Source organism: Tiliqua scincoides, chromosome 8 (assembly GCF_035046505.1).
Source record: "Tiliqua scincoides isolate rTilSci1 chromosome 8, rTilSci1.hap2, whole genome shotgun sequence".
Lineage (NCBI taxonomy): Eukaryota > Metazoa > Chordata > Lepidosauria > Squamata > Scincidae > Tiliqua > Tiliqua scincoides.
The window spans coordinates 59,456,355-59,475,214 of record NC_089828.1 but is presented as its reverse complement, the minus strand read 5'-3'; the positions used below and the strand labels follow the sequence as shown (position 1 = coordinate 59,475,214).

Here is an 18,860-nt window from a genome sequence, read left to right as displayed (position 1 = left end):
CATTTATATACCGCCTTTCTTGGTCATCAGATTTCTCCTCAGACTTTAATTCAAGGCGGTTTACATGGGCAGGCTGTTCTAAATCCCAGTAGGGATTTTTACAATTGAAGAAAGGTTCTATCTTTCAAGAACCACAACATTTCAGATGGATCTTTTATGGTCTGTTATCACAAAGTCCCTGCTGCCTCCTAAGAGTGTCTGCTAAAACCCAAACTGCAGCTAGGAGAGATTTGGAAAGTGACAACACCCAGGAGTGGGTGGGGTGATGTTCAGTCACAGTCAGTTGGTTGGAAGGTTGCTAAATGGAGCCAAGGAAGGAGGAAGGAAAACCTCTGGACTGGCCCAAAATGAGTGGCCAGGAGGAAGAGGGAGCAAATCAAGAGGTGTGTCTTTTCATAGCCCAGCCTGTTCTGGGAAGTGGCTCTTCCCACCCTCCAGGGGTGCGCCTGGAGATAAAAGAGCTGCAGCTGCCCAAATCAAGCCAGGTGACAAGGAAGGCCCCACGCACAGAAGATGGCAGGTGAGAGATGGACAAACATGATCCTGGGCAGGAATGCAGGAGTCCGTTGAAGGTCCCACTTGCCCCAGGAGGGTCTTGGGAGCTTCCCTTCTGATGACTCTCACGGCTGTGCCTTCTTCCTGATCTCCTCTCTTCACTTCTGACCCCTGGCAGGACTGCTTTGTTTCTTTCATCATGTGAAACCAGTGATGCCAGGCTGCAGGCTCTGTGTGCACCTGGAATTGCACTCCTTTTCCATCCTCTGTTGTGTTCCTCTGGGCGTCTCTGAGCTGCTCCGGTGAAAGACGTATCAACTGTGCAGGGCCATTAGCCATCCAGTTCAGCTCTCTCAGATTTGGTAGATGCGTCGCTCTTTGGACGGGGGGGGGGGGTCATTTTCTGATTTTCATATGCAAAACTTCTGTCTGACTTCCCCTCCTTGCCTCTTAATGGGTAGACTAGGCTACCCCACAGCCCTGGGCCAAGACTGGGCTGTTTGACCCTGTGCCTGCAAGACTGGACCCAGCCCTCAGATGCCATTACTTGGGCAACAGAGTGGAAGTTGGTTGGGCGGACAGAGCCCATTCCTTCAAGAAGCTCTGTGGGCAAGCCTGGCTCTCATTGACTTTACAGGGTTGTAATAGTAAAATGATTCACACAGCCTTGAGCTTACCAGAGGAATAGCAGGCAGAATAGCAATGATTGATGATGATGATGATGATGATGATGTCAATTCTCAAATGGTCTCAATAGGGATCAGTCAAATCTGGGCAAGCTCAAGAGGGACAAAGCTGCCGCCTCCCCTCTCCTCCCCCTGCTCAGGGAGACAGGGGAAGGGGCTTTCCAGCAAGTCAGACCCTTAGTCTTGCTCACCTGGCAGCCACTCTTTCCAGAGTTCGGCAGGGCTCTCTTTTCACCATTGAACCCAGCACCTTCTCCTTGCGAAGCAGGGGCTGAACCCCAGGGCTGCTGCATCTCCCTAAGACATAACTTCTTGACTATTACCTTTTAATTGGGAAGTCGCCATTTAGATGTTCTTCTCAAAAATGTCTTTGACTGAGTCAGACGGTCTCCCTCCCAACATTGCACAGCACAATCCTGTCCGCTCTGAAGTGAGTCCCACTGAGTTCAGCAACCAACTCACTCTGAACTCTGCAATTGGAAAAGGCTCCCACAGACTTCTGAATTTCATTCAGCACTTGCTGACTTGGTGCCCATCAGGGTGATGGAGGTTCTGAAGGGAACTTTCAATAAACTGTTTGAAAACCACCTGAGTCAACTCTGTGCTTCCTCCCAGGCCCGAGACTGCTGCGTGTGATGGGACTCTTTCTAGGGCTCCTACTGCCAACGGGGCAGCTCCATGCGGTGGACCCCTCGTTCCATGGTAAGGTGTCCACCTCTTGATTTGCAGCTGCGCTTTTCAAGCATTTTGGAGGGGTATCTCGGAGCTTAAACTCTCCAAAGCATTTCAGAGGGTTTGAAGACAGTCCAGACTAAGCGAGGACATATTTCTGTGTTGTAGCAGCTGTGAAGAAGCTGAAAACCTCACACCTTCTGAAGTTCTCAGAGACAGCCAAGCAGCTGGTGGACTCCGCATATCAGCGCACCCAGGACCAGTGAGTGCTCGGGCTACGTCTTTGCGCAAACTCTCTCCGTGGGTTTGGAGAAGGGCACTGACCTGCACAATGCAAAGGGAGAGAGTTTTCAAGAGACATAAACTTTTGGCCGTGGGGCAAACTGGGTCGTGATGGTTGCCAACTCTTTTCCCTCCCCCGCTCCTGTGCTTTGAACAGCACCCTGCTGTGCAAGCTTATGCAGGCGATAATGCTTATCTTTGTGCTATGGGAAGCGTTACCTGCTGAGTTCTGCACATCCAGTTGCTGTTAAAGGCAGAGGAGCAGGCCAGGCTCACTATCTTCTAGACAGTTGGCAATCTGACCAGTACTTCACTCTTCCATCTGCACATCGTGAGTTGCCACAGTGTCTTCTAACAGGGTTCTTGAGACATGTGCAACGGCATAACCAGCTTTTCCCCTTCACATGTCGGAAGATCCTGCACCCCTTGAATTTCTGCCTGGTGTGTTTATTTTTTGTCAGTGCACGTGGCACTTAAGACAGAGTGAAAAAATGGTCAGTGCCTAAGGCTTGCAATCTAGACATTGCCTGAAGGGAAACACCAGGGGAGGGACGGAGGAGAGAGACGCCTATTAAATCTGAAATTTAATTCGGAAGCTGAAATTAAATCCGGATAAGACAGAGGTGCTCTTGGTTCAGAAATCCACAGCTCGGGTGCTGGACTATCGTCCTGCTCTGAATGGGGTTACACTCCCTCTGAAGGAGCAGGTCCGCAGCTTGGGGGTTCTCCTGGATCCACAGCTGCTCCTGGAGTCCCAGGTGGCGGCGGTGGCCAGGGGAGCCTTTGCTCAGCTTCGGCGGATTCGCCAGCTGCGACCGTACCTGAGCTGCGCAGACCTGGCCACAGTAACCCATGCCCTAGTGACATCTAGATTAGATTATTGCAATGCACTCTACGTGGGGCTGCCTTTGAAGACGGTCCGGAAATTACAACTAGTACAGAACGCAGCTGCTCGTGTGGTTGCTGGGGCACGTCGGTTTGACTCTGCTGAGCCGTTGCTCCGGCAGCTACACTGGCTGCCGGTTCTGTTCCGGGCCCAATTCAAGGTGCTAGTTTTGACTTTTAAAGCCCTTTACGGCTCGGGTCCGGGGTATTTGAGGGACCGCCTCCTTCCCTACAATCCTGCCCGTGCTCTTAGATCATCTGGAGGGGCCCTTTTGACTGTGCTGCCACTAAGTGATGTGAGAGGGGCGGTGGCCAGGAAGAGGGCCTTCTCGGTGGTGGCCCCGGAACTGTGGAATACCCTCCCCTTAGAACTGCTCCCTCATTGCTAACGTTTCGACGTGGACTGAAGACCTTTTTATTTCAAAAAGCTTTTAATTGTTGACAGGCTGGCTGGCATTCTTGCTTCTTGCTTTTTATATGAAAATCCACGGGGTTTGTTTGTTTTTAGATTTTTTAATTATTGTAAATTGTTTTTAATTGTTTTTCATGTTGCACTTTTAAATTGTACGCCGCCTTGTGTGCCCGTTGGGCAAAAAGGCGGGGTATAAATTAATAATAATAATAATAATAATAATAATAATAATAATAATAATAATAATAATAATAATAATAATAATAATATTTAAGCTTAGTTACAATAGGAAACAGGGACCCGAGCCTGGCGCCTAAAACTTCCTGGAAACGGCGCATTTGGAGAAGGGATTTGAAGAAGGGCATGAGGAAGCACCTGGCAGATGTCCTGGGAGGCATCTGGGGCAGCAGGGGAGAAAGGGGGAGTCATTTGGGGAATTGGGAGACCTCCAGGTGCTGAAGGAAGGCTGGTCACAGCAGGCATGTAGTGGGACATGCAAGGTGACCAGGTTCCAGAAAGCCCGGGAGACGCACGAGTCGTCCGAAGGGGCTGGGTCCGACCTTGCTCAGACCCAAGGCTGTGACGACTACTGTAGAGCAACACAGGAAGCGAGCCCTTATTAACAAAAGGTCCTGTCTCACTTTCCTGACTCTCCAGCTTAAGCGAAAAGCTGAGGCAAGAGCCCGTCAGGCCCGGAGACCTGTTGCTGTCCTTCAAACAACCGGTGGGAAAGACCAGAGAAGCCGTCAGAGCTGCTGACTGCTTGCATGTCGCCCTCGCCCTGCTGGAAGAAGAGCTGCAAAAAAAGATCCCCGGAGCCTACAACGTCACAAGTATGTGGGCCAGGCTGGGCTGCAGCCACATCTTTCTCAACAACCTCAAGGAGTTGGCACAGTCAGTCCCAGGTCTTGGGCTGGAGGAGTTCACAAGACCTGCTTGCTAGAGAAGTGAGACTTGAGGCTTTGGCTGGAAAGAGGAAACTAGAGAGAGAAGTTGTTTCAAATTAATGTTCAGTTGTGGCTGTCAGGGAAGCAGACGCAACTGAGAAACGGGTTAAGGTGCTTCATGTCTTGCCAGGTCTGAACTTGTCCCCTTACATGGAGCTCAGCAAGCTCACTAGCAGGGCAGCTGCTTCAGAAGTTCTCCTCCTGCAAATGTCTCTGCAGACTCTGGAATTCCGCGGGTCTCAGTCTTGTGGGTCCAAAGCTTCAGGAAACCTCTGACGCAGCGGCGCAGGTAGAGAGAGTGCAAAGCACTAAGTTTTGCAGGGAGCCTCACTGCAGCGTGCAAGCAGCCCCCCCCTTTCGGAGCTATTCTGGGCAGTGGGAGCAAAGCAGAGGCCTATGCCTGGCTCCAAAGGGGAAGGCGAGGGGCCCTGCAAAACTTAGTGCTTTGTCACCTCCTAGTGACACCACTGACCAAAGGACATCCATGAATTAGTTACAAAGGTTCTGGTCCAAAAGGGGCTGTTTCAAATCGTGGACCCATTTTCCCCTGATTGTGGTGTCAGTCATGGCAGTCAACAATTCAACAGGTGGAGGTTTCATCCCCTGGAGATGTCACAGTGGTAGAAGCTTCACCTGCTGGGTCTCTGCGCTCTTAAAGAGCATTAGCCCCGATCTGCCTGCCACTGACGACACTCCTTCGCCTTTCTCTGGCAGATCTGCTTACCTCGGCCCAGCTGCAAACTCTCTACCGGGCGACTGGCTGTGGGCAACAGGAGATGATGACAATGGAGTGCAATGACGAGAGCCCCTACCGGACCATCACAGGCGAATGCAATAACAAGTAGGGTTCTTGAGCTCATGATGCAAGAGGTAGTAGTGTGATGAGAACGTGTTGTGAGCCAGCAAGTTATCTGTTCAAATCCCAGCCCGGCAGCAGGGCTAATTGGTGAAGCCCCTATTTTGAATGCAGAAGGTCTCAAGTTCTATCTCCAGTTAAAGGGTCTCAAGTAGCCCTAATGGGAAAAGGCCTCACCCCTGGTGTGAGACTTGGGAGGACGCTGCCAGGGAGAAGGAGAAGAGGACAAAGGGCAAAGTAAAAGTTCCCTCCTGGCGTTCAGCTTTCCCCTCAAAAACACCTGCTTTGAACATTATACAAATACTATTATGATACTCTTTACTAATGCATTATTCTTCAAATATCGCTAACATTTTGACCCTGGAAAATGCTTCCTTCCTCATGTCCCCTTTGGTCAGCTGTGATATCATGACTTGAAGTGGTCTCGTACCAGGGGTGGAGTCCTCTAAAGAAGAAGGCAGGACCCTGCAAACCCTAGGGGTCTGGGGTTGAGCCTACCCCAAGCAGACCGGAGCCCCAGAATCCTTACGCAAAAACTGCACAAGAATTTGGCTCGAAGCTTGCTAGTCAATGCTGACTCCTCCAGGGGAGAGAGCTGTGCGGGTGGAGGCAAAGGGAAGCAGGAGAGGGTCAGTGACCAGGGTGCTCTTCATCTTAGGGAATGGAGCCCCCATTCAGGAATCTGATCTAACCCATCTAGTCAAACTGTGTCTCCTTGACGCTGCTATTTTGTGTCTCTTGCACAAGAGCCCAAGCGGCAAACCCATAGAGGCATTCTGGAGCCTGCTGTTGTCTTTAGTGGGAAGTGGACAATATCTTGATCAAAACTATAGTTAAGAATACAGTTAATTAAGCTGACACCTAACTGGCTTTGTGTTGTTTTCAGCTAACCTACGTCAAAGGTAAAGCACCCCAGCTAATAACCAGGCCCTGGGCAGTGCTGGTGCCAGGCTGCCAGGGCCCTGGGAAAGCCCACAGGCTGCCCCTTGATGATGATGATGGGTGCTGCCACTGCCTGGGCCCAAGGGTTCAGAGGTCAGCCTGAACTGGGGGTCCTCTGGGGTGCAAGGACCCTGGGCAACCAGCTCACCTGGCTGAACTGGGCTGTCAAAGCTGCACATTGGCTTGGCCTACTCTCAATAATGGGGAAAGGGGCTGGACCCCTCTGGGTCTCATCCAAAATCCACGCCTATCTTGCATAGAGTCTACCTAAGTAGCTGTCCAGGAGAGACCCTTCCCCAGCAAAGGTTCCTGGGGATTGACCCGGGGGACCCTCAGGAGTGCTGCCACTGGAGCAAAGGCTTCTTCCTCTTCTCCCGCCCCCTTTGCCACTCCTCAAATGAAGATTTGGCTTTCCTGGACTGTTGCAGAAAGATTCCCAGCTTGGGGGCCTCCAACCGGCCCTACGCCAGGTGGCTCCTGCAGCAGTATGAGGATGGCGTCTCGCTCCCCCGCGGTTGGACGGAAAGCAAGCGCTACTCTGGCTTCCCTCTGCCCTTGGTAAGGAGTGGGGACCTCTCAGTGTTGAAGTCTGCCCTGGGTTGTGTGTCCAGAAGGGCGGAACTGGGGCAGCCCCCAGGGCAGGAGCAGACGGGGCAGGGACTCTGTTCACTAACCTCTGTCTCGCCACTGCAGGTCCGGAAGGTGTCCAACGAGCTGGTCCGCTTCCCCAACGAGAAACTCACCAAGGACTGGGGTCGCTCTGTCATGTTCATGCAGTGGGGACAGTTTATTGACCACGACATGGATTTTGGGCCTGGCACGACAGCAACCCTCACCTTCCAAAACACGACGCAATGTGGCCTGAACTGTGTAAAAGCCCCTCCCTGCTTCCCCATCCAGGTGTGTCCATCTCTCGGCAGCCACAGTCACACCTTGTGAGATGCCGGAGCAGCTGTGTTAAGTGGCAGCTCCTGGGGGCACGACTCCCCCTCCCCCATGGCCTTGCCTCGGCTCTCCTACCCGCAACCTTCACTCCTCCTGGTCCTCCACTCTCAACCGACTCTGCCCTTTCTCTCTCGTCAGCCCTGGTGCCTGGAACCACCTCCCAGACCACTTGCGTTATTCCACTTCTCTCCTTCCTTCCTTGGAATCCTCCCTCAAAGTCTGCCTTTGCCCAGAAATCTCTTGGATAACCCCTAAGTCTCCACACCTCAATGCAGCCGATCTGAAGTACAAGTCCCTGAAACCCTGGCATCCACTTCTGAGGTTTAGCCACCTCTCTTCCTTCCTTCCCTCTGTGGTCTAACCTGGAGCCATCCCAATTGCAAACCCTTTGGGGCAGAGAGCTGCCTTTGCGCTTCACATCAAGTGCCGGGTGCACTGATGATGATGCTAGATCAATAATCAGATCTACAAAGGGTGACAATTGACCTGGACAGAAGTGCACCCTCCAGTGCCTGGCAAATGCTGAAGCACACCAGGCTCCTCTTTTGCCATTTTGAGATGATGGTGGAAGGACCGGATTCCACCAAGCTCTTTGGGTGCTGCTGTTTGGGTCAGTCTAACGGTGTCTTGTGGCTTTTTCAGAGCTGCCACTTTTATATTGTGTGGCTCATTTTTAATGCCATTTGTTCTTATCAACAATGATTTTAAGGCCACTTGTTTTTATCGCCTGTGTTGGCTGCTTAGGGCAGCACCAGGCTTCCTCTTGGCCTTGGAAGAGGGTGAGCAAAGAGCTCCAAGAGGGATGGAGAGCGTCCACCTGTGAGAAGCCCCAACCCTTTCTGGCCACTTGCCTCCTGTGTTAGTGCTCCTGACACACTTCTGGGGGGGGGGGATGTTCCGCTGTTGCCAACGGAGGCCAGACAAAGTGACAGCAGTGCAGCAAACAGCTGGGGTTTTTACCCGGCCCAGCTTCCTTGCTTCTTCAACAGCTTCCTTTGCTGAGCAACCTGGAGAGAGCTGCAGGTGCCCACTGCGTGCAGCAGGCCTCAGCAAACTTCTTGTTGGAGGACCAGAAAATGTCATGAGCTGCAGTGGAGCCTTGACCACAGAAGGGGTTTTCATTCTCCCAGGTTCAGGACATGCACTGTTTTGAGTCCCTCTTGTTGACTATTTTCTGAAGTGGCAGGTCTCATCCTGTCCCCATTTCTGGCTCCAGATCCCTCCTGACGACTCCAAGTTCAACCAGACCAAGTGCATGCCCTTCACCCGCGCGGCACCTGCCTGCAACGGCGGCTACGCCATCCGGAACCAGATCAACGCCATCACCCCCTTCATTGACGCCAGCATGGTGTATGCCAGCGAAGTGAGCTGGGCCAATGACCTGAGGAATCTCACCAACAACCTGGGCCTGCTGGCTGTGAACCAGATGTTCACCGATAAGGGACTGGCTTATCTCCCTTTTGGCACCCCGAAAGGCTTCGATGACAGCTGCAAACAAATCAATCCAAACTTTAGGACCCCTTGTTTTCTTGCTGGTAGGTCAGTCTAAGCATTTGCCACCTTCTTGCTTCAGGTCTGCTGTCAGCTTTTGGAAGTGGGAGGAAGCAGAGGTCCAGCCTAGTGCCAGGTGACTGAGAAATGGGACTCTTTTTGACCTCCCTGGGCCCAGAGGCAGCCCAGACAGTGGGGCCAGTGTGCCCAGACCCAGGCAGGTCTCCTCTTCTAGGCCAGAGCTTGGTGGCATGCTGGGCAAGACAGGCACGAGTCCGGGGAACTCTCAGCTGGATCAGACCACAGACCACTCACTGCATGTCTGGGATGGTGCCAGGAGACAGGCCTGCTGGGGCACCCCTCACTGGATGCTCCCCTTCTTCTGTCAGTGGGATGAGGAAGAACAGGAAATGCTGGCACTGTGTTTGACCAAGTGCCAGCCAAAGGCTGCTTGCTGCCTGGGAGAAGCTTCCCACCTGTCGTCCCAATGGGGACAAGGAGGAAGAGGAAGTGATTGCTAGGGGCTTTTTCCCTCCTCATCCCCACTGGCCACTGGGAACATTGCGCTCCCAGGCAGAAGCCCTCTTCCAGCCAACTTGGGGCAGGTGGGACAGAGGGGAGGGCGGGCAAGCAGGGCCTAATATGGAGTACCCCAGGGCTGGCACAGCCTGGCCCTGACCCTGGATTTGATGACATGGCTAAACCGGAAGTAAAGAACACTGACACACAGGGAGCTTGGCCTCCTGTTCCAGCAGAGGTCTGGAGTCCACTGGGAACATGTCGCCCTGGGACAGGGAACCTGGATGCACAGCTTGGCCACTTCTCAGGGGATGCCTCCCAAACTGTTGGTCCTTGGCTGATGAACAGAGTGACGATCTTGTTCTGGGTGCAGGTGCCCTTCCAAGTCATCTTGTCAGCCTAGGTCACGGTCGGCTGGCTGCAACGATGACTCTTCCTTCTTGCCTTTCCAGGAGACAATCGGGTCAACGAGATGCCGGCCTTGATTACATTGCATACCCTTTTCCTGAGGGAGCACAACCGCCTGGCCAGAGAGCTGAAGAGGCTGAATCCGGAGCTGGATGGAGAGACCATCTACCAAGAGGCCCGGAAAATCATGGGAGCTGCAGTGCAGGTGCCTTGTCAGTCATGAGGAAAGAGGTCGTGTTGGCAGGGCAGCGGGAAAGTTTTTCCTAGGAAACAGTGCAAAAAAGATGAGATTTGGTGTTTGTTTAAGAATTCTTTCTCTGCATAAGGTTTATGCAGCCTTATTTGTTGAGTGGCGATAATGCTAAGTGGTTGAAAAAAAATTATCTTGCATGGGTGGTACATTCCTTATTCGTGCAAGGAACGGATGAAATTTTATTCTGCTCTTTTGATTACAAAGATCTTCTCAGAGGGTCAGATCAATCATATCTAAACCACCCCACCCACCCCCGATGCAACTGCACCAACGGAGTGTGTGCTGCATTCCAGGGAGGAGCAGTAATTGAACAGGTCTCCTTGGGGGAAGTGAATTTTTGTTCACTTACCCCAGTAAAAGCCACCACCGTCACCGCGCCACTCCTCAGATCAACACCTTCCATTTAGTAGGTGCAAGTCTTGCTAAATTGAGGTTTTTTTGCAAATAAATAGATAGATAAAATGTAAATAAATAAATACAAATATTGTTTCTTTCTAGATCACTTTTTTTTTTAAGTCTTGTAAAGCTGGGTGTGTCCCAATAGAGTGTCATTTCAAACAGTGGGTCCTGGTGCTCAACGGTTTGAGAATCACTGGGTCAGGCCGTCTGCAAACGGGAGTGCCACCTCTCCTGCCCCCTTCGCCACCTGGTTGGGAACACCCTCCCCCTCCCCACCCCGTCCCACCCCTTCTGCCATCAGACTCAGTTTCTTGGTCTGGCAGTGGGTGTCTTGCGTTGCCTGTGCTTGTGCAGTGGTGTACAATGGCTGCTGGTGACGCACTGTGTTGGTTAGGGTTAGGGTAATAAAGCAGACTTTATTCTGCTGTCACAAGCTCCTCTGTGTACCGGCTGGGTCCGGAGTAGGATTGGCTTTCAGTCTCTTAACCAAAAAAATGGAGTGTCTCAGGAAGCACTCCTGGTCATGTCTACTTTGACCTCAGCTTTCAAGCACAGACCAGTAACTAGTTCAAAGTGCAATCCTGTCTGCTCAGAAGTAAGTCCAGTTGTGTTAAGTGGGACTTACTCCTAGGAAAGTGTGTGCAGGGTTGCAGACTCCACTACTTCCGGCTCAGTCCTACGGATGTGTTGTGCTGGTGGGATGGTGTTCCGCTGACATACCCCACTTTAGGGCCATCACAAACGTGACCGTGGCAGCAAGTGTGGCCTGGCTGCCAACGCATGTGGCAAGTGGCTGGGTCTGTGTAAGGAGGGACCAAGGATGCCCACTGGTGCAGTTAAGGCCATGCAAGAGGTCGGGAGGTGGGGTGGGCAGAAAGGGGAGGAGATGGGGTGGGCCAGAGACCAGATTGGGCCCAGGAAGTGGGTGGGTTCAGTGGCAGTGGCATCCACCAAATCCTTACCCAGACCTAATCCCAGGCCTAATCAGCCTTCATGGGTCAATGCGAACTTGTGCCAGCAATACTGTTGGCCCAGGTCCGAGTTGATCCATGGTGGCAGGAGGAGCTTACCCTGGAGGAAGGGAACAAATCTTCTCTGCCCCTGAGGAGGCCTCAACATGCCCAAACTGTCCCATGGAATACAGTGGCTGCCGCGTTAGCGCAGCTGCATCGTCACACAGGGAGTTGCTGTGGGTTGCGCTGCCCAAGTCAGTTTTGATGCACTTTCTGCAGAATAACATTGAACTCTCTCGCCTGCAGGTTCAGTTGATTGGGGGGGGGGGGAAACTCCACTCAAGCCCAAACCAGCTCAGGTTCAGTTGGACTGGCTTGATGTTCTGGTGGGGCTCAGCACCAATGTCTGCTTGCCTGCTCTTTCCTTGTTCTCCAGATAATCACTTTCAAAGACTACCTCCCCCTCCTCCTGGGTTCTTCCGCCTCGCCTTTTGGCAGCTGGAATCGCTACCGGGGCTACAACGATTCTGTGGACCCCCGCATCGCCTCCGTCTTCACCAACGCTTTCCGCATGGGGCACGCTCAGGTCCGGAACTTCGTGTTCCGGCTGAACAGCCGCTACCAGCTTCAGAGCCAGACACCCCTCCAGAAAGAATTTTTTGCCACCTGGAGAGTCGTACACGCTGGTAAATCCCTTCTGGATCCGAGATCCATTACTTCAGCTCCTTCCTTGTCAGAACGACTGTGGCAGACGCTGGCTACATCCCACTGAGGGGGCCACAAGCACAGGCTTTCCAAACTGTCCAGGGAATATTAATGAGTTAACATAAGAACAGCCCCAATGAATCAGGCCATAGGCCCATCTAGTCCAGCTTCCTGTATGTCACAGCGGCCCACCAAATGCCCCAGGGAGCACACCAGATAACAAGAGACCTGCAAGGCCTCCTGGGAATTGTAGTTAAGAACATAAGAACAGCCCCACTGGATCTGGCCAGAGGCCCATCTAGTCCAGCTTCCTGTATCTCACAGCGGCCCACCAAATGCCCCAGGGAGCACACCAGATAACAAGAGACCTGCAAGGCCTCCTGGGAATTGTAGTTAAGAACATAAGAACAGCCCCACTGGATCTGGCCAGAGGCCCATCTAGTCCAGCTTCCTGTATCTCACAGCGGCCCACCAAATGCCCCAGGGAGCACACCAGACAACAGGTTTATGGCCCCAAGAAGTGTCAGTGACCACTTGCGTGATTGGCTTTGATAGTGGACCAGAAGATTTCATAGGAGAGGGCTAACAAAGGTCATTCGTCAGGATAGCTGTATAGAACATCCATGTTCAACAGCACTCTTTCAAAATATGTATCTATTGCTGGGGGTGGCAGAGACTTTCTCTCTGCACACCTCAGTTTGCTCAGCTTCTGTCCTGCCCTCAAACTCAGGGTCCTGCAGCGTGGCTGATTTGGCCAGGCAAAACAGAGACTGTGTCTTCACACAATTCAGCATTAATTTGAACCCTGGAACTCACCAACACATCTGCAGTGATGGTCATTGACTGAGGTGGCTTTAACCCATTTCTGCCCAGCCCACAGGTGTACACCTTTGATCCCTTTTGCATATATGCAACATTGGGCAGAAATGGCTTGTGGGGGGATTAGGGAAATTCAGGGAAGAGGAAAGGGCTTTGCCTATAGGAGCTAGTTCAGTGGACCCTCCGAGCGAACAGGAGCACAGGGTGCTGGCAATATCCGATGTCTCTCTGCTCCCAAATTCTGCTCTTGTTTGCGCAGACTGTAAGGCTGGAAGCCACTTTCTTCTGTCTTGGTACTGGTCCCAGCACCTGCGGGTGTGTTGGTAACTCTTCAATGATGAGGGTCAACCAGGATGTTGCCAGTGGCTCTTGTGTTCTTACAGGTGGCATTGACCCAATTCTGCGAGGCATGATTTCAAAACCTGCCAAACTGGTGAGGCAAAACCAGCTTGTGGTGGAAGCGATCCGAGACCACCTCTTTGAACAGGTCACAGAGAGAAACATCGGCCTGGATTTGCCCTCCCTCAACATGCAGCGTGGCCGGGACCATGGCCTCCCAGGTAACCATGGCAAGTCGCACCCACTGGCCAGCAGGCAGCTGCGATGGGGGTGGCGCCAGATGGCAGAGGAAGCGACCGTGTGTTGCACGCATACATGGGGAATTTGTCTAAGGAGAGAAGTCCATTCTCTTTAGGAGGAACTCGGCATGATGCTTGGAGAAGGGTCTTGGAAGAGACCCCATGGATCAGCCTCCCCATCCTTCACAGCCTCCCAAGGCCTCTGTTGGGGGCCTCTTTAGGACAGTATTTGGAGGCCTTGAAGGGAACAGAAAGAGGCATCTGCACCTGCAGCTCTTGGTTTTTGCTCCTCAGGGTACAACGACTGGAGGCAATTCTGCGGCCTCTCGCAGCCTCGCAATGAGGACGAACTCGCTGCTGTCCTCCAGAACCGTCCCATGGCCAAGAAGTTCATTCAGCTGTACGGGACCCCCAACAACATCGACCTCTGGATCGGGGGGCTGATGGAGCCCCTGGTGCGCAATGGCAGAGTGGGGCCACTCTTCTCCTGCATCTTTAAAACCCAGTTCCAGAAACTCCGAGATGGAGACAGGTGAGCAAGAATGGGAGGCCTGGAGACTCCGCTGTTTTCTCTTTCTCTGATGAGTTGCTGAACTCAAAGAACTGGAATGCAGTTCGCCCCAGATAAGACCAAATCACAGCTAATAAAGCGGCTGATCAGCAGGGAAAGAAAACCCTTGAAATTAAACGATGCCCAAAGTCTGGGTGAATGAGCGGGTTTTCCACTGGTGTCCGAGTTAGGCTATGAAGTGAGCTGCTCTCCAACCTGCCTGAGAAAGGGATTCCACAGACAGGGCACTGCCGCCAGAAAGGTCTCATTCACAGGAGCTGACCCCCCCCCCCCAACATTGGTTAGGCTCTGCACTCAGCGGTGGAGCAGCTGCTTGGCAAACAGAAAAATCCCAGTGTGGGCCCTTGGCCTCTCCGGGAAGGACTGAGAATGATGGGGGGGGGGCTGTGCCCACTGGGCTGGATGGGGCAGGGGTCTGCCTCTGTGATGGCAGCTTCAGGTGAGATTCCTCCTGGGCCGCTGCAAAGGTATTTCCTTCCTTGGCAGCAAGTGGCAGAAATGTGTGGCTTCTTTTCCCTTGTCCTTCTAGGTTCTGGTGGCAGAATCCAGGCGTGTTCACACCCCAGCAGCGCCAGGCCCTCAACAGGGTCTCTTTGTCCCGCATCATCTGTGACAACACCCACATTCGGGAAGTGCCCCGCTCGGTGTTCCGCGTCAGTCGATACCCCCGGAATTTCATCAGCTGCAACACCATTCCAAGGCTCAGTCTCTTCCCCTGGAAGGTGAGGGCGAGTCCCTTGACGAAAGGTGGCGCAGTGGTGAGGAGTCCCACATGCCTCACCAAGCCCTCTGAATCTGCGTGTGAACTTTTTCACCGGCACCCCAAATTTATTCTGGGCAAATGTATTCAGCTGGATTTGGCCAAACAGCCTCAGGGGGTTGGAGCAGAGTAAGGCAGGGCCTGAGGAACCCAGTGACAAGGGTGTGGTAGGAATGGGGAGCCATTTTCAAAGGAGAAGAAAGATGGAGGCTTCGTCTTTTTGTCCTTTTCTCCTACAACTCTTCCCTCATCTCTAGCCATTTTTCCTAGGCCTTTTCCTGAGACCAGAAGGAAGACCAGGTGGAAGGGAACCATCTGAGCTTGCAGGGGACAAAGGGGGGATCTGGCTTTTCTAGAAAAAAAGAGGATTCATTCAGCTAGACATCAAACCCAGAAGTTGTTGGCCTCTATGCTGAGTAGATGACCTTTATTGGTGTAGGTGTGCAGCCTGCTTTGTGTAAAGTAGCTTTTAGGAAAGGAGGGCAGGGTTTGGATGGCAGCAAGGGCTGTGTGAGCCTCCACTGTTGTTTTTTTTAAGCTCATATGTGAGGATTGCGGGGTTTTTCCCCCTCCTTCATGTACTGGGAAAAGAATAACTATTATAAGTCCACCCTGAGAACAAAGAGGATGTCACTTAGTTTTCCTTGATGGCACAGGCACCCATGTCAGACATACACTGATCTATGGGGTGGGCCTCCTGCCCTCCAAGTACGACAGCAACCTCAAGAAGCTCAAGAAGCAACCTCAAGAAGCAACCTCAGTGGTGCAGCAGGACACGCTTTGCACCACTCAGGACTAGAAACCATTGCCAGGCTTTCTCCCTTCAACCCGTTCAAAGCACCCATAGGACATCCCCTCTTTCTACCTGTCTCTCTCTCTCTCTCTCTCTCTCTCTCTCTCTCTCTCTCACACACACACACATTTCTTTCTTATCTGCAGAAGACAAATCCAGCAGCTCCTGAAGACGCTGCTGGTGGCCCTTAACCTCCAGCTGGAGCGCACGTGCCTGGAAAGAGGTTCTTTGACCTGCTGCTGCTGCCACCGCCAAGTCCTTGCAAAGGCTCCTGTACCTGTCATGTGGCCAGATGGAGACTCCTGCAGTATGTCTGACTGCCATCCTTTCAATGGCTGCAAAAGGAATCACTGTCTTTTTTGCCCAGGAGGCAGCAGGATTCTGGACTGGGAACTAGTCTATTCTGTGGATGTGTGAAATATTGTAACCCCACCCCCCCCACCCCCAAACTTGCTTGCAAGCAAAGAGATGCAAAGAAGCCTCAGTAATAAAGAATGAAGGTTGACTGCTTTGGATTTCACTCCTGCAACCCTATCCTGAAAGCTGTTGAGAAATCACATCTTCAGAGCAGTACAGCTCTGGTACAAACCTCTATGCAAGACCTTAGTTCCGAGCTTCCTAGCAACTCAGGTTTAACAAAGTAGTGTCCGTGAGAGTGGAAAAAACGGTTTGCAACGGTCCGTGCTTTTGCAGAGTGTTTCTCTTCAATCTGACAGGTTTTGTTCTTGGAATGAACAAATTGTTCCTTAATTGTCATTCCTTAATTGTTGATAAAATTTTGCTTTTGAAACCATACAACTTAGTCTAAGAGAGCTCACCTGTACATATGTGAGTACACGTGCATGATCTGAGAGTGCAACATGATTCCCTAAGGCATGACCAAAAGCAAAATGAACCAGACCCAAGTCCCTGGGGATGGAGCAGACTTGGCCTCCAAACTGAGTGTTTCCTGCACAAAGCATTTCACAAGTAGCTTGGAAAATGCTCTGGTTTTTACCCATGATTGCTCGGTGAACTCACCCCATCAACAGCTGGTTCTATGCGCAAGCAAACCAGTGTGCAAGAGTAGTGGGGCAGCCCACAGGCCCCCAAAGTCTGCAGCTCTGTGGCTGTAATAACAGGGGATGTTTGGTTTGTCATAAGTTTGGGTCTAGCTTGGTGGCTGAGCACATGCTCTGCATGCAGAAGGGCCCAGGAGCAGCATCAATTCTTAGAGGGATTTCAGGCACAAGGGATAGAAACTGTCTCTGTTTGCTTGAGTCCTTGGAGAGCAAAAACAGTTGGCTAGATGGGCCAAGGGTCTGATTCCAGAGAAGGCAGCTGTGGGTGTTTGGGGGCCGATGGGCTGCTCGGCCGGCAAAAGTTCCATCTTTTGGGGGTTTCTAGAGCACACAAAGGGCTACAGCATCCATCCTCCTTTCATTCGAGACACAGCAACCAGCCTTTTCACATTCCACTAAAAAGAAATACAACTTTGCCCAAGTACAATTGGGAATGACAATCATGAGATCACTCATGGAAATGATTCTGAACAGCGATGTATTTAATACCTGTACATAAGCAAGACACATGATTCTCTGTGTCCAAAGCAAAATCACAATGCAATTTTAAAATTATGTATTTCAACATCCAGCCTCAAGCGCAACACTATGTGAAATCCATACAGGACCACGCGGACACAGCTTGCTCTGTGCAGGAAGAAAATCACAATACAGTATCTGGCAGTTCACTCCACCTCGAGCCTCCAGATACTCCAGCACCACCACCCCAATGAGGGGGCCTTTTCTCAAGGCCAACCAAAGGTGTTGTGTTGCATAAAGACCCACAGGATGCCCTAGCCACCCGCCAAGTAACATGGGGTGCAAGAGCCTTGCTGAACCAGACCCAGAAAGCCTAGCTCCCACACTCCAGCAGCTGCCAAGAAGACTCCCCAAAAGGAAACCCTTTAAACAGGGCATGAAGGGAGCAGCCCTCCCTTGCCCTTGTTTGCCAACAACTGGCGTTCACAGGTAGACCAGCTCGGACTGTGGGCAAGAGCCGCACACCCTGGAGTGCCACCCCAAGCAAACAGGGCGGCTGCCATCTCTTACCTGTAGAAAAGGAAAAGCTTCCTGTGCTACCTGCATGAAACCAGGCAGTGCAAGGCTCCTGGTTTTACTGAAAGGGAGGATGCCAGGAGGCCCCACGCATCCAGCTGCAAGGAAACCGCACAGGGAGCGAACTGCTTGTCACTCAGGCAAGCACGAAGCGGATCACTGCGGCTTGCAAGCTGCAACAGTGGGGGGTTCCTGGAGGGAGGCGTACCCCAATCCGCCACCCTCTTGCAATCCACAGTCGGGTGCAATCTGCTTTGCTTTGTCTCACAGCTGGACCAGCAGTGATTGTGGGGGTTTCAAACAGCCAATCTGCAAGACTTCTCTTTCTCCTCCTCCTCCATGAATTTGCCCACTCCCCTTCTCAAGCCATTCAAGCTAGAGCAGGGGTGCTCAATAGAGCCACAATGAGTCGCTCGCAGGCTTCTCTCCCGTCCACGCATCCCTGGGAGTGAGCCCCGTTGACTCTACTGGGGCTGACTTACCTTTCCCCTGTTTTTGCACTGGTATGTATGGAGATCTGCCCCCCCCCACTTCCATCTGTTGGTTCTGTGTGCAAGGGGTTTTGCACTGGTCTTGCTGTGATGTCTATATAGAGATCTTCCCTCCCCCACACCTTTCCCCTGCTTTTGCACTGGTATGTATAGAGATCTGCTCCCCCCCCCACTTGTATTGGAATCGAAGAAGATTTGGTGAGGAGGTAGATGTGGTGTCAGCAGTGGCCCCTTCAAGGTTAAGGCCTGGGCATCCAGCAGAGTGTGCTGCACAACTGCAGCCACATGAAGGCAATAAGGCCCTCAGGTATATAAGAGCTCCTGAGGCAGGAAGGGCTCCACTTATTTATGTGAGTCAGCCTTTTCCTACATGAAGATCTTTAAGTCCAAGTACCGTTCCACCATGACTGATGAACATTTGGAAGTGTGCTTGAGGCTGGCTGTCAGCAGCTACTGTCCGGACTATGCATCCTTGGCTGATTCACTTCAGTGCAAGTCATCAAAGTAAACTCAAGTAATTACAAATAATGTTTATAGTTAATTATGTTGTGTTGTGCAATATTGGCTCATGCGGTTATGCAAGGTACACCAACATACATTGTACACATAAATGTTATATGTTATGATGGCGCGAACATTGTAAAAAAACTCTGGTAGATCTCTGGGCCTTGCTGGGTTTCAAAGTAGCTCTCGAGCCAAAAAAGTGTGAGCACCCCTGAGCTAGAGGCCATCACCACATCTTGTGACTGGGAGTTCCACAAGTAAATAATGTGTTGTGTGAAGCACTTTGCCATTTATTAATATCATCGAATAAAGCCCACATTCAGGAACAAGAGGGAGAGGGACATTCTTTCTCCACACTGCATCATCTGGGTAGGAGAAGATCAATCTCTCTGCCCCTC

The 18,860-nt window shown here is 51.9% G+C and overlaps 1 protein-coding gene across 1 annotated transcript; it reads left to right on the top strand.

Annotated features, from left to right (window-relative positions):
• Positions 1 to 1,816: 1,816 nt before the first annotated feature.
• On the top strand, positions 1,817 to 14,711 carry LOC136659349 (eosinophil peroxidase-like). Its single transcript, XM_066636486.1, has 12 exons — positions 1,817 to 1,883; positions 2,022 to 2,115; positions 4,090 to 4,265; positions 5,094 to 5,220; positions 6,606 to 6,735; positions 6,871 to 7,077; positions 8,339 to 8,657; positions 9,585 to 9,745; positions 11,582 to 11,831; positions 13,053 to 13,229; positions 13,542 to 13,779; positions 14,348 to 14,711. The coding sequence occupies exons 1-12, from the start codon at positions 1,817 to 1,819 to the stop codon at positions 14,709 to 14,711; spliced, it is 2,310 nt and encodes a 769-aa protein (XP_066492583.1).
• The last annotated feature ends 4,149 nt before the right edge of the window (positions 14,712 to 18,860 follow it).